This window comes from Lagenorhynchus albirostris, chromosome 17 (genome assembly GCF_949774975.1).
Source record: "Lagenorhynchus albirostris chromosome 17, mLagAlb1.1, whole genome shotgun sequence".
Classification (NCBI taxonomy): domain Eukaryota; kingdom Metazoa; phylum Chordata; class Mammalia; order Artiodactyla; family Delphinidae; genus Lagenorhynchus; species Lagenorhynchus albirostris.
The window spans coordinates 66498104-66521762 of NC_083111.1; the positions used below are offsets into that span (position 1 = coordinate 66498104).

The following is a 23659-nucleotide window of genomic DNA, read 5'->3' on the forward strand; positions in this document are numbered from 1 at the left end:
GTTAATTTCTGGATGGTAATAGTATGGTTGTTGTGTAGTTTCTCTGTACTTTTCTCAATTTTTCTGATTTTTTTTTTTGCATTGAATATGTATTACTTTTACAATAGGGAAAAGAAAGCTTTAAGATGATTGCTTAGGGGGATGGTAGTGGTGGGATGAATTGGGAGATTGGGAGTGACATATATGCACCAATATGTATAAAATTGATAAATAATAAGAAACTGCTATATAAAAAAATAAAATTCAAATATATATATATAAAAAGATTGTTTACCCAATATAAATGAAAGCAGAAAGAACAATATTTAAAGTAGCATAGTGGGCTTCCCTGGTGGTGCAGTGGTTGAGAGTCCGCCTGCCGATGCAGGGGACACTGGTTCGTGCCCCAGTCCAGGAAGATCCCACATGCTGCGGAGCAGCTGGGCCCGTGAGCCATGGCCGCTGAGCCTGCGCATCCGGAGCCTGTGCTCCGCAACGGGAGAGGCCACAACAGTGACAGGCCCGCGTACTGCAAAAAAAATAAAAATAAAATAAAGTAACATAGTCTACCATTACGGTATGTCCACTTTTCTTTATGCATCTTATACATCGATAAACATTTATGGAAAGAACTTCCACCCAAAAGGCATATACATTTGTGATTTTGTTATATATTACCAAATTGACCTCCACAGAAGTTATAACTGTCATTCTAGTTTTTAGGGGTTTTTTTTTTAGGGTATTAGAAATATAATATCTTTTTTTTAAACATCTTTATTGGAGTATAATTGCTGTACAATGGTGTGTTCGTTTCTGCTTTATAACAAAGTGAATCAGTTACACATATATATATGTTCCCATATAGTTTTTTTTTAATAAGCAAAGAAATAGAAATTTCAGAACACCAAGAGATGGAGCCAGCCAAATGGTTTTCTTTGTTCCTTTACTCTCTCTCCAACAACATTAAGAATTACCATACTTGCTTCAGCCTTTAGTTGATGTAGTGGGTTGATCTGTGTACCCCAACAGGATACGTCCAAGTCCTAAACTCTGGTGTCTGTAAACATGACCTAATTTGAAATAGGGCCTTTGCAGATGTAATTAGGGTCTTGAAATGATATCATCCTGGATATACGGTGGACCCTAAATCCAAGTCTGGTGTCATAAGAGAAAGGAGAGGAAGATCTGACACACAGACTCACAGAGAAGAAGGTCATGTGAAGATGGAGGCAGAAATTGGAGTGATGCATCTGTAAGCCAAGGACCACCAAGGATTGCCAGCAACCACTAGAAGCTCGGAGAGAAGTATGGAACATTCTCCCTCAGAACCTCCAGAAGGAACCAGCCCTGCTGACACCTTGATTTCAGGCTTCTGGCCTCCTGAACTGGGAGAGAATAAATTTCTGTGTGCGTGTGTGCGTGTGTGTGTGTGTGCACGTGCACGCATGTGTGTGTGGCGGGGGGGGGGAGGTTTAAGCCACCCAATTTGTGGTAATTTGTTACAGCAGCCTTAGGAACTTATAGAATTGGTCTGGAATTGGTCTTTGGCAGGTCATTTCTTTCTTTTGCTGAAGCCTTAGCTATTGTCGACAGGAATGTCTTGATGTAGGAAAAGAGGGGCAGTGGAAACTGAAGTTCTTTCCCGTACTCCCTGACTTCCTAAAGAGGGTCAAGTGTTCTTACCTCACATGTGACAGAAAAGAGACCTGAAGTAAGAGCTAATCATAATTCATTATCTCATTTGAGATGAGGTCATAGGTGGGTCCCTTTCTGTTTAGTAACAAAAATAGAAAGTAAACATCAGTTTGAACAGGGATTTCTTTCAAGAATGTGGTATATCTGACCTTACTTAAATTTGATAGCTAATCTCATTGATTTCACATGAAAGAGGAGAAAATCATTAATCCCATGGAGGTGGGGGTCATAGTCGACATTTTCCATTTTTTAGCTACTCCAAATTTAAACAGACACCTCTCCTACCTGAGAGATTTTCTCTTTGAGTGGGTTTGGGTTAGGCAGGGCCCACCTCCTTCAGTGGAAATCCAACAGGGACGGATACTTCATTTCCCTGTTAATCTGGCAACTAGGGCTCAGGCATGTTACCTCTTCTCAATCAGTAGGTTGCTCCCACCTGGGACGTGCATTACGTCTTAAAGAAGTGACCCAAAGATGCAGGGGCGGAGATTATTCTTGGTGGCAGCAGCAGAGGGTACAGAGGCAGGGGCTTTAATGGTGGCATTCTCACCATCTGATTTTTGGATTGTTGGAGCATTTTATCAGTGTGACCTGGCCGTGCTTCCTCCCCTCCAAGTCCTACCCAGCCTCCCTCATCCCCATTCTTCTAGTAAATTTGACTTCCTGTTTAAGTTAGCCAGAGATGGTTTCTGTTTTTTTTTTTTGCGGTATGCGGGCCTCTCACTGTTGTGGCCTCTCCCGTTGCGGAGCACCGGCTCCGGACGGGCAGGCTCAGCGGCCACGGCTCACGGGCCTAGCCGCTCCACGGCATATGGGATCTTCCCAGACCGGGGCACGAACCCATGTCCCCTGCATCGGCAAGGCGGACTCTCAACCACTGCGCCACCAGGGAAGCCCGGTTTCTGTTGTTTACAGTCAAGAACTCTATCTGGTATAGAGGCTTCAGGTCAGAAAAGGGAATTGTACCAGTGGTTTCCTTTTTTGTTTATTTTGTTTTGGTAGCATGCGGGATCTTAGTTCCCTGACGAGGGATCAAACATGTGCCCCTGGCAGTTGAGGTGTGGAATCTTAACCACTGGACCAGAGGTCCCTTACCAGTGGTTTCCTATAATGGACACTGCCATGTCAGACAGATACCCCTATCAGATTTGGAGGATGGAGGACCAGAAGAGGGGGTATGTTGGCACAGGAAGTGAGCCAAGAAGACACATCACAATTTTATGATGTGGTTTTCAGAGTTTCCCTCTTTTTCAGCCTCCCCTGAATATACTTCAATTTCTCAATTTTCCCATGTAAGGTGTGGTGCACAGCCCTCAGTCTAATACCACAGGCATGGGCCCTGGGACTATTGCCTCCCTCCCACTGCATTCTAAGTAAGATTAGTAATAATCGTATTGCGCTCCAACCCAGCCCAACTCCCCACCCTCAATGATGAGGTGCTTCCCCCACCCACCCCGCCCCAGAGCTCACATAGCACATTGCTGCCTTAGCATTTACTGCTTTATGTTGAAGTTATCCCTTTAACACGGGAAAGTAGTAATCAGATAAGTGCAAAATAAAATAACAATGGAAATGCCAGGTTTTTTGCCTATATTTTTGTTTTTTAATAACAATGTGATATTGAGGTATACGCTTGTTTCTTAAAAGCAGTATAGCAACATGTATCAAGAGAACTGGAAAATATTTAAAATCTTAGGCCCAGGAATTCCACTTCTAGGACTCCCTCCAAACATAAATAATTAGAGGCATGGACCAAGATTTATGTACAAAGATGTTGACTGCAGCTTTATTTATAATAGTAGGATCTGAAAACAAACTAAATGTACAACAGTAGGGGAAAAGTTAAGTGAGCAATAGTCTGTCCATGTAGCTTTTTATACTGATGTTGATAAACTTGACTTTTTAGAAATGTTTTATTAAAAAATTTGTTATTAGAAAGTAACCCATGTGAAAAATTCAAGCAGTACAGAAATGTAAAAAATAAAGGTACAAGTCACTCTGTGTGATTGCCATGAGGAAAAAGAAGTTTTCTCTTTCTGCTAGGGTTTTCAAGCCTGGAAAGTAAGAAATGGGGCTGCCAGCAGCCATCCTCCCCCAGCAAGAAGTGAAGTGACCTCAGAATGAAGCCAAGCACTGAGAAGCAGACAGAGGGGAGAGCAAGAATGCCTGGGGAAGTGAGTTCTGCTTCTGGTCCCTTGAGACCCTGGTTTCTGCAGCTCATCCTTTAACTGTGAGGGCCACTTCAGTGTCCTTCCTGTTCAATGGGCTAGTAAACAGCCTCTCTTCCTTTGACTTTTAACTGATTGAGTCATGACTAGTATAACTGGGACAGCTGCTTTGTGGGAATCAAATTATACTGTTTGTGCTATAATCCTATTCTAACGATCAAATAATTCTTCCAGCAGCATGAAATGAGGTCCATTTGGCATGAAGTGGGCTTGGCAAACCAGTAGAAGCCTCTAAATAATCACCTTTTTTTCATGGTCACAAATCATCCTGGGACTAGACCTCAAGTTCATAAGGGTATAGTGTCTGGAATATATGTATTTTTCCTTTTATGAAACTGAAGACAGCAACTATTCATATTTAGTCTTATGTTATCTCTTCCAACATATTTTCTCAAAGATCCTTAAGAAAGGCTTTGGGGTCATAATCTAAAGCACTATCCGTATGCTAGACTGTAACTCATTTGAGTCTAAAGATTTTTAACCCATTTAAGGCAACTTGGTGATTTCTACCACCGCACCTATCTTGGCTTTTAATTTCTTCTTACTGCTATTTTCTTTGTTCTTTACAGCTTGAGGATCATTTTCTTTGATAGAAAATGCAAGCAAAATAGACAGACATTGGGTATTTCTGTGTTCTTTCAGTTGTCTGATCATTATCGTATCATGTGGTCTCAAGCAGTGGGAATATCTTTTTCTTCTAGCTCTTGATATTGAGCATAAAATACCCCCTCCCCCAATAAAAAATAAAAGCCCTTTTTGCTATTAAACCTGACTGTATTGTGTGCTATAGACTTCCTGAATCTCCCCTTTCACATCCATGGCCCTTTTTAATATTTTCCTTTGTTATGTGTTCCTCCTCCAAACCCCTGCCCTTTAACATCCTGATTTCACTGGGTGTTGGCTGTGTGAGTACATCTCTTATTTCTTCCACAGCCAGATCACTGGGATTTGTAGGTCAGAATCTGGGTCTATGCACCTCCTACTCCTCTGAAACCATATCCTTTTTTATAGCCTTTACCATGAAATTGTATGTATTTAAAAAATATGATCTATTTTTTCCAATTTAAAGAGTAATTCCTGCTTATGAGACAAAGTTTAGAAGCATAAAGAAAGCACATTATGGCAGAGACTGTTGGCTCTCTCAATATTCATTCCCTCCTTCTGCTTGACATACTCAGATGTTAGCTGGGCTGCCCAAAATAAACCCTACATTTCCTGATCTCCCTTGCACCTGGGTGTGACCTTGTGGCTATCTTTTAGGCAGTGGAATGTGAGCAGAAGTGATGTGTACAACTTGTGGATTTTGTTCTTAAACCTTCCGCTCCTGCTTTTTCCTGATTTTGCTGGCCAGCATGCAATTATAGCAGATATGGTGGTGAGCATTCTTGAAATATGTGGACCAGGGCAACACCCAAGATATGGCTTTCCATCCAAATCTCAGGAGCCTGGGTAACAGACACTGTGGAGACACTACATCAGCTCTGGAATGTAAATGTTCAGGGTGTTATATGAGAAATGCATTTGTATCTCATTTAAACCACTACATTTTTGAGTTTCTTTGTGACAGTAACTTCACCTGTATCCTAATAAAATAAAGTCATTAATTCAACAAGGATTTATCCCAGTCACAGTGCTTATACTCTGTTCACAGAGAAATATAATAATAATCATAACTGCAAAACTCTGTAGTTGTTTACTACATAGGGTACTTCTGTTGTGCCAGGTACTATGCTTTTTGCACAGATTAGTTTATTTAATGCTCGCTACAGCTTCATTAGGTAGACACTCGACTTTTATTACTCTCATTTTACAAAGAAACTGACACACAGAAAGGTTGGTGACTTGTCCAAGGTCATACAGGATAGTAAGTAGCTGAGAAAGGATTTGAGCTAGAGTCTCTGACTCTGGAGCTATTATTTTTGTCTCACCAAGACAAGACTGTGTCATGGAACTGCTCATGGCAGAGGTAGAGTCAAGTTGAGTTACTTAAGATGATAATAGTATTGAAGACATATGACTAAAAAGTCATGACAAAACAGAAAAAAAAAAGCTGTGCAAAAATGGAAGGCAGCAATGAATTTTCCCTGGGAAAAGCTGCAAGTAAGGAAAGTGAAAGAGCACACATTAGATAGAAGATATGTATACCTTTTGCAAAGTTTTAGTGTGTCTGAGGAGTAGTAAGACACTCAGTGACAGAAGTATATGGTATATTGGAGATAATGGAGTGAAATTATACCATAAATTGTTGTTGCTAACATTTTTTTTTTAATTAAAAAAAAACCTATTTATTTGACTGTGCCGGGTCTTAGTTGCAGCAGGCGGGCTCCTTAGTTGCGGCATGAGAACTCTTAGTTGCAGCATGCATGTGGGATCTAGTTCCCTGACCAGGGATCGAACCCGGGCCCCCTGCATTGGGAACGCGGAGTCTTAACCACTGCGCCACCAGGGAAGTCCCAGCTAACATTTATTATTATGTGTCAGCACATATTCTAACTGCTTTATATACATAAATTTAGTCAACCCTCATAACAACCCTATGAGGTAGGTGTTATTATCATTAACTTCATTTTAGATGAAGAAATTGAGGCATAAAGAGGTGAAGTAATTTTGCCCAAGGTCACACAAATAGTAAGTAGTAGAACCTACCTAGTTTGGCTTCAAAGTCCTGCAGTAGTCTGGGTCCAATAAGAAGAAACCACATGGTAGGTTAAACAAGAGAATTTGAATGTCAAGAATTAACTATGATAAAAGTGAACTGTAAGATAAAAGGAAACTATATGGTAACTAGGGCTGAGGGAGAGTATGCAAGGACAAATTTGAGAGGGGTCTGGATCTCGTTGGAGAAAGCAAGGGTTGGCTACCAGACAGCAGAGAAGTTTGCTGGTTTAGCCAGGCTGCAGGCAGTCTGGAGTTGCTAGGCAGACGGCAGAGAAGCGGGTGGAGGCGAGCAATCACCAACTGGCCCTGTGGGGAACCACGGGAATCTGGGAGCCAGCAGGAACAGAAGGCCTTCAAGAGGCCTGGGGGGAATACTGGGGTGGGGGGCGGAAGGACTGCTCAGTGTGTGACCCTGACCCCCAAAAGTCTTGCTGAAGGACAATGGGCAGGTGGTTGCCTGCAGGCCTCGCAGGGTTCTGGTTTCTGTGTCAAGAGGGCTGCATACAGGTTATTGCCAGGCTGAAGCTGCAAGGTTGCAGAAGGACCGAGTTTGGGTCTGTGGCTGGAGCGGACCCCACTGGATGTTTTCATGACCACACTCCTTCATCTGGTCCGGTCTCTCCTAACCACACTCTTAACTCTTGTCAGGTCCCAGAAACTGCAGGAAGCGTCTTCCTCCAGCGAACTTAACTGAGAAGGCTTAACATCGTGCTCACTTTAAAGAAGAAATGCTTAAAGGAATTCAGTTTTTTATCACAGAGCCTATGTTGAAGTATGTATTTGGACCTGAGAGGCAATACACTGATAACTGACACAATGACTTATGTTCAAAGTCTTTAGGACTTTTGGGCTTTACAATTCATGAGACTGAGAGAATCTAAAAACCAATAAAATAAACTAAAAATTTAAGTTTTGATAATGGGAAATACCCTGATCAGCTATATATGTCACTTGCAAATTTAAACATTCAGAAGGATATAAATCTAAAGTGAAAGTCCTCCATACCACTCATTAACCAGAGATAAACACTTTTTAAAAAAAAGTTTTTTCTTATTGGCTGGGTTGGGTCTTCATCGCAGCACACGTGTTTTCTCTAGTTGTGGTGCGCGGGCTTCTCACTGCAGTGGCTTCTCTTGCTGCAAAGCGCGGGATCTAGGCGCGCTCATGGGCTCTAGAGCGCAGGCTCAGGAATTGTGGCGCATGCAGCGATAAACACTTGCAACAATCTGCTGTCTTTCCTTCCAGACTGCCAGCAAATAAACAAATATATGATTAACACAAAAAGGATATCATGAGGACCCTCTCAAAACTGTTCTTACTATGTTAAAAAAATCAACATACCTTTCTGAGCCAATATATTTGGAATTAACCCCCCTCATCATCCTCTCCGCTACCCCTCCCCACCAGACTCAAACTAAACCTTTGTTTTTCACACAGAGGTCCTCTTACTTCACTTGCACACGTGGAGTCTTCCGAGTCTCATCTGCCACAGCCGGCAACAGGTTACAGGGTCTCGGACTCCTCGGAGACTCATGAAGCACCGTTCACCAACTCCAAGCCCTCCCCTGACTCGTGTCTCAAGCGGCCAGCCGGTGACCCCCTTTTCCCCCACGCTGCCTGCAACCCCGCTGTTCCCAAAACCTCCAGCAAGCCTGGCGCCGCAGCCGCTCTAGGACCACGTGCCGCCCCGCCCCGCCCCTGGCCCACCCCGCCCCGCCCCGCCCCTGGCCCACCCCGCCCCGCCCCTGGCCCACCCCGCCCCGCCCCTGGCCCCACCCAACTGGGGGGGTCTCGCCCACCAGAAACCACGCAGTCCTCCTCGCCCTGGGCTCCGCCCACTGTGAACTCACGCCGCTCACCCAACCCCGGATCCGCCTACGTTGCCCTGGCTCCACCTTCACGGGACCAGCACTGCGCGCCTCGAGCTCCGCCCACCTCGTCCCAAGCTTCGCACGCCGGGAGATTGCGTCGCTCGCCCCGCCCAGGCTCCGCCCAACAGGACATGCCCCACCAACCCAGGGCAGCGCTCGTCCGCCCACTGACCACACCCCCCCCACTCCCGCCCCGACTCCACCCTTCCGGAATCTGCAACGCGCGTCTCAAACTTCTTGCGCGGGGATCCTTCGCGCCCGCTCGCCCAGGCTCCGCCTACCCTGCCCCAGGCCCCACCACCCGGGGACGCCACCAGCGGCCTCGAGCTCCGCCCACTCCGCCCCGCGAACCCACGTTGCGCTTAGTGCGCCGACGTCTTCGCTGAAGCCCGCCCGCGGGGCTCTTCCAGTCGGTTCGCCTCAGGCCTGTGCCGAGGCCCGCCATGGAAGGGGACGTTTCCGCCGCCGCAGCCGCCCACTACCAGCCGGCCAGTCCCCCGCGGGACGCCTGTGTCTACAACAGCTGCTACTGGTGAGGGTGAGCGGGGTCGGCTCCCGGCGTCTCCCTGGCCAGCTCGGCCGCGGCGTCGTAGCCGAGCCCCGCCTCTTCCCGGCCCCTCCCCGGGGCCGCTCTGGGCCTCGGCGGGCGAGTGTTCCGGTTTGAGGGGCGGAGGGAGAGGGGAGCGGGAGTGGCAGCCCTTGTTCCTTGAGTCGAGCGTGGGCGTTTGGGTGTGGAGGGGGCGGTATTCGCCAGGAGTGGTAGGGTCGGTGGTGCGTTACTTCTGCCCGGCTTCTTTCGCTTGGACGTTTGTCAGCAGATCTCAGGGCTTGGGCGGCCAGGAAGGGGGTTGGAGGCGGAGGGTGGACCGCAGAGAGCATTTGGAAATTATTCTGCTGAAGCCTGCGTGGTTTCACACTGATGTGAAGGTCATCTTAATTTTGGAAGAGAATGAAAGCGCAGAGATCCTACAGTAACATTACCAAGATCACCCAGCTAATAGCAGCCCGGAATCCAATTCAGTCCCTTTTGTACCAGAAACCAGGATCTGAACCGCCGTGTCGTCATTATAATAGTGGTTACATTTACACGTAGCACTTGATATATGCCAAGAATTGTTCTGAGACGTTTATGTCAACGAAGTAATGTGAGCCCCACAGTTACACGAGGAGGTCGGTACTGTTGTCCCCATTTTAAAGGTGAGCACGTTGGAGCATGGAGGGATGCAAGTAATTTGCCTAAGGCCACATAGCTTGTGAGTGAAGGAATGGGCATTTACACGCAGAGTTCGGCTCTGGAGTCCACACACTGCACCCCTGTCCTAGGCCACCTCTGTGGCTGAATCACCACTCTTATCTTGGTCCTTTTCATACCCACACCTGCCTTTCCCTTGCTTGAATAATGACTTCTAACCCCACTTTCCAGTCCCTGCACAAAAAACCTTAGGGTCCTCTATAACTTACCTTTCCCTCCTTCAGATGGTCACCAAACCGATGCTGTGGAGCTCACCATTTGTTCAGCTCTGACTGCATGTCAGGCCTAGTGCCAAGTACTTCCATCCATGCTTAGGAGATAGGTCTTTTGTTATCATTCTCCTCATGAAAAGACTGAGCCACAGAGAGGCCTGTTGTTTGCCCAGGGTCACACATCTAGCCAGTGGTGGTGCTGAACCTGGAACCTCTGTAAGGGTGGAGCCATGCTTCTTCTGCCCTGTCTCCCACCTCAGTCCTGTTAGTTCTTGTCCCTCACATCCATCCGTTGTTGTTGTTTTTTTGTGGTACGTGGGCTTCTCACTGTTGTGGCCTCTCCCGTTGTGGAGTACAGGCCCTGGACGTGCAGGCTCAGCGGCCATGGCTCACGGGCCCAGCCGCTTCGCGGCATGTGGGATCTTCTCGGACCGGGGATTGAACCCGTGTCCCCTGCATTGGCAGGCAGATTCTTAACCACTGTGCCACCAGCAAAGTCCCTTGCTGGGGATGTTTTTGAGAAGGTTCAACTGTTAGCCAGTTGTTGGATGAGATGGTATTTCAGGTCTCTACCAATTTTTTTAAATGTCATTATCAGTCTTTTGGGCAAATTTGAAAGACATAGAGTGTTCTTGTTTAATTATATTGATTAAACAATTACTTTATTTCAGTGAAGAAAATATTTGGAAGCTCTGTGAATACATCAAAAACCATGACCAGTATCCTTTAGAAGAGTGTTATGCTGTCTTCATATCTAATGAGAGGAAGATGGTAAGTTGGGGAGTGATTGTGGAAATTTAGGATTACATTAGAAGCTAAATAGACCATGGGTTTAGCACTGTTCTAAAATGTGCCTTATAAAATACAGCAACATTTTAAAGTTTGTTTTTGAATGAGATTTTTTCCCTACCAGGACATGGTTGAGTTAGTAGAGCTTAGTCCCTTACTTGCAGGTAAGGAAATATGTGATGGTATGTTTATGCAAATAAAATCCCCTTTCTTTAGGTATTAAGTTAGAGCTTTTAAAATTAAACTTAATTTTTAAATTAAGTTAGAGGCACATATTCTCAGGTTTGAAGTAAAGGTTTCTTTGTTTCTGGAGTTTTAATGGAACTGTAGTAAACTTCTATGAAGTATTAAGAAAAGTAAGCCCTTAATATTTTGTAAAGCACTTTTGTGAACATCATCTTGTTTGACCCCAGTGGAAACCCTGTGAAGTAGACAAGGTCCAGACAGCTGTCTCTGCTTTATAGATGAGGAAATAGAGACTCAGGGAGGTCCCATGAATAATTAAGTGGGAAAGCAAGATTTGAACTTGCCAGGAATTCCAGTTCCTAGTTTAGGTCTCTTTCTACTCTCCAGAAAACATCTTGTAATTAATTATTGCTCCTTCATTGTTAAGGACACTTGGAAGGATTTGGATTTCTTCTTATCCATTCATTCTTTCACCTTGATTGTTGGTTGCCTAGAAATATTTTATTTTTCATGTATGTATTGCTTTAAAGAATTTAGTAGTGGTTTAACTGAAGTTGTGGTTTAGGAGAGTTATTGTATTTTGTAGATACCTATCTGGAAACAACAGGCAAGACCTGGAGATGGACCTGTGATCTGGGTAAGGTGGTCAACACAGCTTCTGATGCAATAGTACTTGTAATCCATGAGTGGTCTTTATGTTTTGGTAGAGCAGAAATAATGGGGCAGTAGAGAAAGACTATGATAATTATTAATAATTTGACTTCTTGACGATAGATGTTATTTGGTCTAAGGTAGAAGCACTTATGGGCATGTTTTCTTTTAATTTTGAAATTATTATAGGAATGATTTTAAATGGCTGATGTAGCAGATATATTTGTTATCTAGACTCTTGTCTATTTAGCACTGGAAGGAACTTGAGCATTATCTAGTCCAGCTGCACAGTAGAATTATCCAGAGATTGTTAAAAATACAGGTTTCTGGGAATTCCCTGGCAGTCCAGTGCTTAGGACTCAGGGCTTTCACTGGCAGGGGCCTGGGTTCAATCCCTGTTCGGGGAGCTAAGATCCTGCAAGATGTGCGACATGGCAGAAAAAAAAAGAAAAAAGAAAAAAAAATACAGGTTTTTGATCTAGTCGATCTAGAGGTTCAGGAATTAGTGTTCTTAGTAGACTTCTGAGTGAACATGACTGGCATTTGGAAAACATGGATCTGCGCCAACCCCTTCATTTTTCAGGTGAAGAAAGAAGCCAAGAAAGGCAGAGTGAATAGCTCAGGGACATTAAGCTGATCATTGGCAGGGCTGGGTCCTTTCCAGTACACATCCATATGTCACCTTAAACTGGTCCCCTGAAGAATGGAATTGTTTATGCTAAGAAACATGAAGATAAAGTAAAACTCCATTCATGATAATGCAACAAACATCAGGTTTCTGATGCTTATTTAGAATAAGATATCATTTGAATTGGCTTCATTCATTTACTTAACATATATTTATTGAGTGCCTCTTATATGCCAGGCACAAATAGACTGAAATCCTTGGCCTCATGCTCTTGCTTCCTTCACCAGCAGGGGATCCTCTGCTCTAACATTGAAGCCCAAATCCAGCAGTGTTGGGTTAGGAGTGCAGGCTGAGTTGGACACATGGGGGTTAAACCCCAGTCCTCCCATTGGTGGGCTGTGTGAGCTGGACAGGTTATTTACGCTCTTTCTTCGGTGTCTTCCTCTGGTCACTGGAGGCTTTAGTGAAATAATGCATTTGAAGCATTGTCCTGGTATCTGGTACCAGTGCTCCAGAAGAGTTAGCTATTATTGTTAGCAGAGCTACAATAACCCCAGTTGCGGACTGTCCATCTGCCCTAGCAATCATGCCCATTGCTGAAGTGCTCAGCTGATTTTGAGTCACGGTCTTGCTTCCTGTCTTCAGGAAGCTCGTAGGGAAAGGACCTGTCCCCCTTTACACAGCAGCTCATGGCGGCTCAGTGTGGGGAACCTTGTTTCAGGAAGTCTCCCCACAGATTTTCTATGTGGAGCAAGTCTCTGGCAGATTGATCTGGGCCTCACTGCTGTTCTGTTGCAGGGAATGGGTAGGCTTCCCTAAGTGGGTAGAGGCACGATCCCCAGAGAAACAGATCACTTTCTAAGTGGACATCCCTGCCTCTAGCCCCACTGGGTCTTTACCAGGCATTTGGACAAGCTCTGTACCCAACTCAGAGAGTGAGGCTATTGCTGGAATCTGCATTCCTTGGTTCCGCATCTCTGCCGTGAAGGTGACTCCTAGTTGAGGCCTGCTTTCCCTCTCGAGTTCACCAGCCATCTGTTATGTAGGAATATGGACCCGAGCTAACCAGAAGGGTATTCCTTGTTTATGCCTTTTCCTCTCTTTTTTTTTTGGGCTGTGCCTCGTTCCCTGGTCTTAGTTCCCTGACCAGGGGATGAACACACGTTCCCTGCAGTGGAAGTGTGGGGTCTTAAACACTGGACCGCCAGGGAAGTCCCTGTTTGTGCTTTTCCACAAGTTGTGTCCTCCTTCTGGGAAGCTCTCCCCTTCAGGCAAGAGGCAGTGACGGCAGCCTTTCCTCAGTGAAATGCTCCTTAGCAGTTGCCTGCCTTTTCCTCCCCGCCCACACACCCCTTGCCTTGGTTGGCTTTTTTTTTTTGTGGTACGCGAGCCTCTCACTGCTGTGGCCTCTCCCGTTGCGGAGCACAGGCTCCGGACGCACAGGCTCAGCGGCCATGGCTCACGGGCCCAGCCGCTCCGCGGCATGTGGGATCTTCCCGGACCGGGGCACGAACCCGTGTCCCCTGCATCGGCAGGTGGACTCTCAACCACTGCGCCACCAGGGAAGCCCTTGGTTGGCTTTTTATAAGGCTGATTATTTACATAGTAGTCTCATTAATTCTCTCAGTAATACTGTGAGGTAGACACCACAGTTATCTCCGTCCTGTAGAGGAGGAATGGCTAGTGGTGGGGCTGAGGCTGAGCCAGGTGACCCCGCTTCAGGCGCCTGTGCCTGCACGCTCTCCCACCTCCGCTGAATTACCTCATCATCTCACCGTTCTGCAGCAGTTGACCTGTGTTTCCCCCTCGCTTCTCTAGGAACTCCTTGAGGGTAAGGACCTATCTTTCTCATCTTCGTATCTGTATTTTAATAGCATGGTTTCCCACAAAAAAATAAGGAGTACATATTTAAAAAAAAACTGTAATATAGGGTAGAAGATGTCAAGAGAGAAACAAATTTTGGATACGGCGGAGACTGCTTCTGGCAGGGGTGGGAAAAGATGAAAGATGGGCTCATGGGGAAGAAAGCATTTGAGTTGGAGCTTGAGTGACAGATGTGGGGAGAGCGGAGGAGAAGGTGGTGCAGATGGGGTCGAGTAACGTGAGCAAGCCGGGGGAAGGGAGTCGTGGACTGTTACCGGGGGAGCAGCGCTTAGTTCATGTATCTGGAGGGTAGGATGCATTAAGGGGAGGACAGGGAATAAGCTTTCATTTCTGATGCTATTCTGATTTCTAAGATAGAACTGGAGCCAAAGGAAGCACTTTCAGCTCTGATGGTACAACATCTCCAGTCTCAATTATGTTCCCCACCTCACAGGGTCAAATGAAACATCGTTTGAGAAAGTGCTTTGTAAGCTCTGAAGTACTAGAAATATCAGATGGTATTTCTAACATTGTATTGATGTGATTGAACTTTTTATCTCGCAGTGCTGTTCTCTGTGAGAGCGTTTTTCTTCTGAGGAGCTCTAAGCATCACACTGCCCTCATGTCCATTGATAAACCTCCCTGACGTCCCTTCCAGCCCTTAGCTGGTTTGGGCAGTGCCCCGTGTCCGGGAGTGAGAGTGAGAATTCACCTGTGCGCTGGGACCCAGCTGTGCAGGAGAAGCTCTCTGTATTCTTCTTCCTTAATGGCTACATATTAGGGCTTGGCTGACTTAAAACCAATAACAACCGCATTTTAAAGTCCTTCCCCTCTCCAGGCTCACCTCAAGCTGTCCCGTTTGTTAATGGTTTGGAGGATATCCTTGTAGACTTTTTTCTCTGTACTCATATGCATGCATGTGTACTTCTGAATGCACATGTCTGTCTTTATATACACATAAATTAAAAAAATAATAAAATAATATACATAATCTGCAATTTGCTTTTTCCATCCAACTGTGTAACATGGACTTAGTCCAATTTCCACAAAAATTTACCTACTTCTCTTTAGCAGCTGCGTAGGACTCCATCTTATGACTGCATCGTGGTTTGTTAACCATTCCCCTCTTGGTGGACTTCTGGTTGTTTCTGAATTTTCAGTGTTATAAACAGTGCTGCAGAGATTTGCTTTGTTTATATACCTTTACATGCATGTGGCCATTTTTCTATAGGCTGGATCCCTAATGGTAAAATTGCTGGATCGAAAGGTGAACATTTAATGTACATGAACATTTCCACTATTTGACTGTTCCCTGTCGCTGGACATTTGGTCTGTTTTCAGGGTTTTGTGTTTGCTTTATTTTGCTATTATAAGGAGGACTGTCTTAGTCTTGTATATGGTTTTTTGTTTGTTTTTAAGCCTTCAACTTTATTTTTTTTAAGATTTATTATTTATTTTATTTATTTTTGGCTGTGTCGGGTCTTAGTTGCGGTACGTGGATCTTCGTTGAGGCATGTGGGATCTTTTGTTGGGGCATGCGGGCTTCTCTCTAGTTGTGGTGTGCGGGTTTTCTCTCTCTAGCTGTGGCGCACAGGTTCCAGAGCACATGGGCTCTGTAGTTTGTGGCATGCAGGCTCTCTAATTGGGGCGTGCGAGCTCAGTAGTTGTGGCGCACGGGCTTAGTTGCCCTGCAGCATGTGGGATCTTAGTTCCCTGACCAGGGATTGAACCCATGTCCCCTGCATTGTAAGGATTATTTACCACTGGACCACCAGGGAAGTCCCTTGTATCTGTTTTTGATGATATATATGCATTATTACTATAACCTTGGAATACACCATCATAAGGTAACCTGGTTAACTTCAGCAACTTTTACTTCTAGGATTACCATGTTGTCTTGCTTCATGTTTCAAGTGGAGGACAGAGCTTCATTTATGATCTTGACACTGTCCTGCCATTTCCCTGCCCCTTTGATACTTATGTGGAAGATGCCTTTAAGTCTGATGAGGACATCCATCCACAGTTCAGAAGGTGAGGAAATTCAGGGTGGATTTACCTTACTTTCTGAAGTTGGACCTTGACAATTAGACAGTTACTTTGGGTGTTTGTTTTTGCATTGGTTTTGTAAAGATCACTTGTCTTCACCATTGAGTTGATGTTTGAGAATCATGTGCTCTACAGAAGATTCAAAATGTTTTAAAGTTTTAAAGGTTGTCCGTTGTATAAAAGGTTGGCAGTCTTTAAAAATTTGTGTGATGAGATCCAGAACATTTTCCAACAGTCGTTTTGGGCATTTCTCTCATACTCTTCGTTTTGGGTGGGTGGTTGGTTGGTGGCGGAGCTGGATGCCTGGCGATGACAGAAGTCAGAGGGCTGTGACGGCAGCACCCGGACATTACGCCCTCTGCCCCTCGTACATAACACTGAGCAAGTAAAGGCAACCGGCTGTACTTCCATGCCTTTGTAGTTTGGGATTTCAGCTGATCATTTCTCATGGCGTCTTTAACAGGTATTAAAGCTATATATATATTTGTGTGTCACTAATAGTACAGAAATGCCTGTCTAGTTTTGTGCATGTCATAGAAAATGAGTCTATATGAGAATTGAGTTAGAATTTCAACTGTGATATAAACGAATGTTGGTTTATGTACAGGAAATTTAGAGTGATCCGCGCAGATTCATATTTGAAGAACTTTGCTTCTGACCGATCTCACATGAAAGACTCCAGTGGGAACTGGAGAGAACCTCCTCCATCATATCCCTGCATTGAGACTGGAGGTGAGCCAAGGACGCCCTCTCAGAGGGGTTTCCCATCACTGTGCAGATGAGCGTGTTCCCTTAACCAAGGACAAGAAGTGCATTGTTCTTTGGGTAAGACTCCCTGAGTGGTAAGAGGTAAGAGGGAGTATAGTTCTTATGTTTATCAGATTCAGAAATTAAGGCACAGAGAGCAGCACCGGAAGGCACCAGAACTCATGGGAGAGGCAAGGCATGAGGGAGCCGAACCACGACCCCATTGCTGGAATGTTGGGTGTACCTGCTGCTCGCGCCCTGGACTTGGGGAGATCTGCGTGTTTGTGCCGCTTAACGGGGGGACTAGTAGCGCCTTGCCGTGGTGGGTGTCATGTGATGGTGAAGGAAGTCCCCAGTGCATCTTTGGGATATGTGAAATGTCGTTTCACTGACTCTGTGACAAAATCTGCATTAGGAGGAGGTGAGAGCTAGCAGGTTTTACTGCCCCACTCGTCTCATTTCTGTGCTTTCAGGCATCAGTCCAGTTACGAATTTCTTGAGACTTAAGTAGGTAAAGGATTCTTCACCGTGTTACTATTGTTTGGCATTCACCTGAGTTGGAAACATTATTTATGGTGAGAATTAATTTGCAACATTGCCACTTATTGGTGAAACATCCTCTGAGTCAAAATGCTCTGTAAGCCGTGAAGGATGCCAGAAAAATAGGACATTAGTATTCAGAGTTCAGCAGGGGAGAAAGTAAAAAATATATTTGGTGTATTTGAAGTGAGTGAACACTGAAAGAGGATTCCAGCTCTGATTTTTGAGGCTCTCTGTGAAAAGCTCTCATGATTTTTAAAGTTTATATTGGAGTTTCTTTGGGTTCACCAACCTGGTTCCCAGCTTCAGCATTAGAATTGGGATAGCTCAGGTCAGGAAAAGGCATCATGGGTCTTGCTTTCAGTCTCACACACCCTGCTGCACGGCGTGGTCTGGACAATGCTTGCATGGCTCCCTGTTTCTCTTTTACATGTGAGCACTAACACAGAGCCTGACATGTCGTGGACCTTCAGTAAACACCTTGTCAGCCCCGGTTGTTCCTTTGGGTTTTAATGACTACTTCCCAAGAGGTGCCTGGCAAAGGTGCCAGGCTTTGTGCCAACCCCTTCTATGTAACTAGCATCAGGGGCCTCCTGAGGTTGATATTGGAACTCAAAGGAATCTGCTCTGAATGTGGGGTAAACATACTGGTTTCTCGTGTAGTAATTTAACCACATGTTCATGTTCTCTCGTGTGGTAAATCCATTACTTCAAGCCCTGTGTTTATCAAAGGAATGTATTTGAAGTTAGGAGACAGAGGAATTACCTTTAGCTAATTAGTATTGCTTTATATTAAAAAAAAGCTTAAAAAAGAAAAAAATGGTTCAAGAAGACATCAAACTTTAAACTGATGCAGCTTTGTTTTTTTCATAGCAGTTTTCCTTGGTCCCCTGCATTTAGTTATGGAATTGGCCTTTAGGGCTTAAAATTTAGTACATTTGATGTGTTGCACATTACAATAAAGCCTATACATTTAATAATTTTGGTGGTCATGTGTCTGCAGGCTCACTATTTTCAATTCAGCATTTAGTGTATTTTAAATAAAGGAACTCTTTTTTTTTTTTTCTCCCCTCCCTGAAAAAAGAAGGAAACGGAGAGTCACAGTCTTGCAGCCTTGCTCTGAAGGCTCAGTTCCAGTACCAGCTACAGATGGTTCAGTTCTTAAGGACGTTTCCCAAGTCTTGGGCTGAGTTATAGGGTCTACCATATTTGTCCCGTTCTCTTTCTGAGCCCTTTGCTGCCTTTTGTCCGCATTTACCTCTCATCTCCTTGTCTCAGATGACGTGTTATAGTAACACTGGCTAATTTGAGCCCAGCTGGAGGACCAGTGTTATGTAAACAGAAATGTTGTAGTGCCTCTTGGGGAGATTATAGGCAAGTGCTGATTTGTTATACATTTATCTTTAAAAATTAAAAAAATTCTTATTTTATTTTTATATGTTATTAGGTAATGAATGCTTGCAGATCGTAATCCTCTTTTATTTACTTACATTAAAAAGCCCTAGAAAATGAATACAGTTGTATTTCAGAAGTTGAGGTTTCCTTTAGCCATTTGTTAAAGATTTTAGCTGACTTACATGGAGTCTGGCATCTACCCCAGGTAAGCAAGAACTTTTGCCCCATCTCTCCTGGGAGGCGCCTGTTTTTCCTTTATTTTGGATTCCTTGGTCATCGTGCATCCCTGGCCCTCTGATGACTTCAACAGAAGTCCTGCTTTTGCTGATTATCTAGCTTTTCTTGTTGTAAGGGTGGGAATGACTCTGTTTCTAGTTTTCTGTATCCTAAGTGCTTACCTTCACATTTGAAAGATATATTTGTTGGGTAATGTATGCTAGTTTTACATGTTTTTTCTTTCCATTTTTTAAAGGTGTCTCGCTTGTTTTCTGCTTGCTGAGTTTCTGATCAAGGAGCATGCCGTTGTTCTTGTGTTTGCTTCTCTAAATGCAGTGTGCTCTGGCTGCTTTTTAAGGTTTTCTCTCTATCTCTCGATTTCAGGGATTTGGTTGTGATGGACGGTAGCATAGTTTGCTTTAGGCTTATTCAGCTTGAGGTTTGTTAAGATTCTTAGATTGCGGGATTTATAGTTTTCATCGAATTTGGAAACATTTGGCCAGTACCTCTTCAAATATTTTTTCTGACCTCTCCCCCTTTTTAAAAAAAATTCTTGTCCTTCCCCTACACGTATGTTAGATGGCTTGTTACTTCTCTTAGGTCAATGATGTTCATTTTTTTTCAGACTTTTTCTGTATGTGCTTCATTTTGAATAATTATTTTGTCTGTAAATTTATTGATCTTTTCTTCTTCATTAACTCATTTGCTGTTAACCCCATCCAGTGCTTTTTTTTTCTCATTGTACATATTTTATTTTTTCATCTCTAGACATTCCATTTGGGGCTGATTTAATATCTTCCATTTCCCTCTTTGTCATGCTCATGTTTTACTCTACCCTTTTGAGTATACAGAGCATGTTTATAATAGCTGGTCCTTGTCTGCTGATTCTGTTATCTCTGTCGTTTCTGTCTGTGAATGTTGATTGAGTTTTCTCCTGGCGTTGAGTCATATTTTCCTGTTTCTTTGTGTGATTCGTAATACTTGGTTGGGTGCCGGGCTTTGGGAATTTGAGGTACTTTTAAAAACAGTGTTGGATTTGGTTCTGTCATGCACTTAAATTCCTGGGGGTCAGCTGGATCCTTTCAGGGCTTGGTCTTAGGCTTTTTTAGTGCAGGTTTGAAGCAGCCTTTCACCCAGGGCTAATTTAGCCCCACTGCTTTGGTGTGACCCTTCTGAGGATTCTACCAAATGCCCAGGTGTTATGAGTTCTCTCTACCCTGGCTGGTGGGGACCATGGAAGTTCTGGGAGTTATTAGACTGACTGCTTTACGGTGCTTCTTTCCTGGCCTTATGAGATTAGTCCTTAACCAAAGACTTAGGGGTAGAGGAGTGAGTTCCCTCTGCAGAAATCCGGGACACTCTCTGCGTAGTCCTCTCCTCTCCCACACTATGTCCCTCACATGTAGCTGCCAGGCCCTCCTGAACTTAGAGCTCTGTCTTCCCATTGGCGGGAAAAACTCCCATGCTGTTTGTGTCCCTGCCTCCGTGCTGTGGTCTGGAAACAGCCCTCCGGGCAGTGAGCTGGAGGGATCCTACAGCTCCTGCCCTTGTTTCTCTTTTCTTAGCAGTCAGTCGTGTGTTGCCCATTGTCTGGTGTCTGGAAACAGTTGCTAAATATATTTTGTCCACTTTTCTGGCAGTTTATGGTGGAAGTGCAGTTCCCATAACAGTTCTTTGATGAGTAGAAGCATCCCTGTATACACTTAAAAATTTGTAGTATGGAAAATTTTAATCATATACAAAACTAGGCAGAACAGTAGACTTTCAGCAGTTATCAGCTCATGGCTGATATCCCATCCACTTATATCCCATCTACTTTCCCCCTTCTTGTATTATGTTGAAGCAAATTCCAGATATTATATCCTTTCAACTCTAAATATTTCAGTATGGATCTCTAAAATATAAGGATTAATTTAAAAAATACGTGACCACAATGCCATTATTACATCTAAAAAAATTAACAATAATTCTTTAAAATCAACATATATCTCTGTAGTCAGTGTTGAGATTATCACAGTTATCTCATGAAGTCATAATCTTTTTTCATGTAGTTTGTTCATGTGAATCAAGGTCCAGATAAAGCCCCCCCGTCGTGCTTGGTTGGTATGTGTCTCTTTAGGGTCTTTTTTAATATGTAGAGATTCCTAGTCCGACTCTTTTTTTTTTTTTCTTGTAATTTATTTGTTGAAGAAATGAATCTGGGAGAAATGGTCTGGATTTTGCTGATTGTATCCTTTTGTATCCTCTGTATGTCCTGTAAATTGGCAGCTGTATCCAGTAAACTGGCAGTTTGCTTATTTATGCATTTTTTCATTTAACTTTTTATTTTGGAATAACTTTAGATTGCTAGGGAATTGGTTAAAACAGTACAGAGAACTCCTATATACCCCTTACTCAGATTCCAGGGGGATCTGAGAAAAACCATAGTGTAATTATCTAAATCAAGAAAATAATAAATCAGTAGGAAGATATTGACACAGTACTGTTAACGTATAGACCTTACTTAAATTTTGTAACTTTTCCTCCTATTTCTGTTTTCTGGTCCAGAATCTAACTCAGGATATTACATGTAGTTGTCATGTCTCCTCATCTCATTCTCTTTCAGTCTGTGACAATTTTTTTTTTTTCTTCCTTACAACTTTTACCCTTTTGAAGGGTACTGGTCATTGACTATGAATAGTGTCCCTCAGTTTGGGTTTGTGTGATGTTTTGTCATGATTAGATTGATGTCATACATTTGAGACAAGAATACCAGAGAAGTGATATTGACCCCTTATGAAACATTTGAATAATTTTCCCTACTTTTGGTCTTCTGGGTTGTTTTATTGCTGTTAAGCCAGAATTGTGCTTTCAGTGGACATTTCTTTCATGTATTTTTGTAGATTCCAAAATGAACCTGAATGATTTTATCAGTATGGATCCTGAGGTGGGATGGGGAGCCGTCTACTCACTGTCTGAATTTGTACATCGGTTTGGCAGTCAGAACTACTGAACTTGACCTCTGGATGTAGTGCCATGGAGAAATTCTAGGACGTGAACAATCCACCCCTTCATCTGAGACAGCAAATGTTATGATGGTACATTTGGCTTGGAATTATGCTTTCCTCTTTTAATTCAATTGAGTTGAAGCATAAGTGAACAAAAGAATAGATAGAAAATTTTTTTTGGTATGTCAGGTTGAAACTTGATGTAGTTGCTCAGATATTCCTACTGCTCCTTTGTTAAAAAATGTGAAGACTTATGCCAGTAATTGCTTTTGTTATGATAAATGTGTGGACTTTGTGTCTGTTTTGGATGGTTCATGTCTCTCCAGCTATACTGTAAGCTCCTTGAGGGTAGGGCTGTAGCCCGTTGCTCTGTGAATCTCTAATGCCCATAAAAGGCGCCCGTAAAATGTTTGCTAGTGACTGTGCTGCTGCCTGAAGAGGGCTGACGTTGTGAGCCCAATCAGCAATAAGTATTAGTCTTTCTGGACCATTCATTCTGTTCTTAGCAAAGATTGCAGCCCTCTCAGGCTTAAGTGTTGCTTGGCCTATTTATATATGTTTTTAAATAAAATTGACCTAAATTAATTTTGTTTTGAAGATTTTGTGTCCCTCTTTGATAATCTGGGATACCCAAGAATGTCTCAATTATAGATGGGAACCATTGCTTTAAAATACTTTGATCAGTCTTCCTTCCTGAAGATGTTTTGGAAATTTGGCTTTCATCATATAATTCCAGATAAAAGATGTTTGGCATTAAACCAGCATATAGCACTAGCTCTCATTCACGTCCTCCATGGTTCTGTTGTAAAAATGAGCAGGTTTCTTATAACAGGGCTGTGCAAACTTTTGCTCTTAGATGAGTCTTCTGCTTACTCCGGAACTTCCATTCAAATCCTCTGCCTTGTGCTCTGGAGGGACACCTGCAATCATTTCCTCAGGAGTCAGTCAGTTAGTCAGTCTAAGGAAAGACCATATATCCATTTGGCTCGGCTGACCTGGAAGATGCTGGGAGAATGTGAATCAACTTTGGTAAGAGGAATACAAATACAACCTAAATTATTTTTATAATTTAGAGTTAAATACAGACCCTAAACTTAGATAACTTTGTTGAGTTTTAGATGGTCATTTAAAAAGTATGTGACTACACTAAAGAGGATAGATTTTGGCAGGTTGTACCACAGAAATACTTTGCCCTGAGCAAAAGGAATTCAGAGACCCCAAAGGATTGTGATCTGATTTACAAATTACATTTTTTGGAGCTTTGTTTTTGTTTTTTTTCCCCTGCCAATTTATGAGCAGTTCCCAATCTGGTATTCAAAATTATGTCTAGTGCAGACCAGTCAGACAATCTTGTGTGTGTAAGTTTGAACTTTCCAGCCACCTTGCCTTGAAATTGAAAACCCCCTGCTTCTAACCAGTGTGATGAGCAAGGTTTATAGTTATGTTAACATATCCAGTGGCTGTTGTCATGACTTGTTAGAAGCAATAGAGGACATCTGTTATTTCTACCTACCACTCCTACAGTACCCTTTGGGGAACTCTTCTTTGTGTAGGTCATATATTGTATATAGTCCTAGTGGCCCATAAATAGAGGCATGTAGCCTAAACCGGGCCAGGCTTAGACCCCACCCCTGGACAAGTCTAGGAATAGCCTGTCACAGTGTTCTCTGGAATTGCTGTATTGACATTAAGAGAGGATAATTCTCTGTCCATCAG

The 23659-nt window shown here is 43.6% G+C and overlaps 1 protein-coding gene and 1 long non-coding RNA gene across 14 annotated transcripts in view; one reads left to right on the top strand and one right to left on the bottom strand.

The window, feature by feature from the left end:
• Positions 1 to 227: 227 nt before the first annotated feature.
• LOC132507875 (uncharacterized) lies at positions 228 to 8210 on the bottom strand. 2 transcript variants are annotated; one of them, XR_009536349.1, is made up of 3 exons: positions 8010 to 8210; positions 6549 to 7806; positions 228 to 508 (listed from the first exon to the last, which is right to left on the bottom strand). It is a non-coding gene; the product is annotated as an uncharacterized LOC132507875 (long non-coding RNA). The 2 variants fall into 2 exon arrangements; XR_009536348.1 differs by lacking the exon at positions 228 to 508 and having other exon boundaries at positions 6354 to 7806.
• A 436-nt stretch (positions 8211 to 8646) lies between these two features.
• Positions 8647 to 23659, top strand: part of NTAQ1 (N-terminal glutamine amidase 1) — a 252454-nt gene continuing 237441 nt past the window's right edge. For 9 of the 12 annotated variants that reach the window (XM_060127247.1, XM_060127245.1, XM_060127246.1 and 6 more), the window contains exons 1-5: positions 8647 to 8963; positions 10567 to 10666; positions 11457 to 11507; positions 15895 to 16043; positions 16666 to 16790. In XM_060127247.1, coding sequence (XP_059983230.1) covers positions 8875 to 8963; positions 10567 to 10666; positions 11457 to 11507; positions 15895 to 16043; positions 16666 to 16790 — 514 coding nt within the window. In that variant the 5' untranslated portion in view covers positions 8647 to 8874. Of the gene's footprint in view, positions 8964 to 10566; positions 10667 to 11456; positions 11508 to 15894; positions 16044 to 16665; positions 16884 to 16939; positions 18245 to 21838; positions 22529 to 23659 lie in introns of those variants that run through there. The other 3 variants (XM_060127252.1, XM_060127248.1, XM_060127250.1) reach the window with 3 other exon arrangements.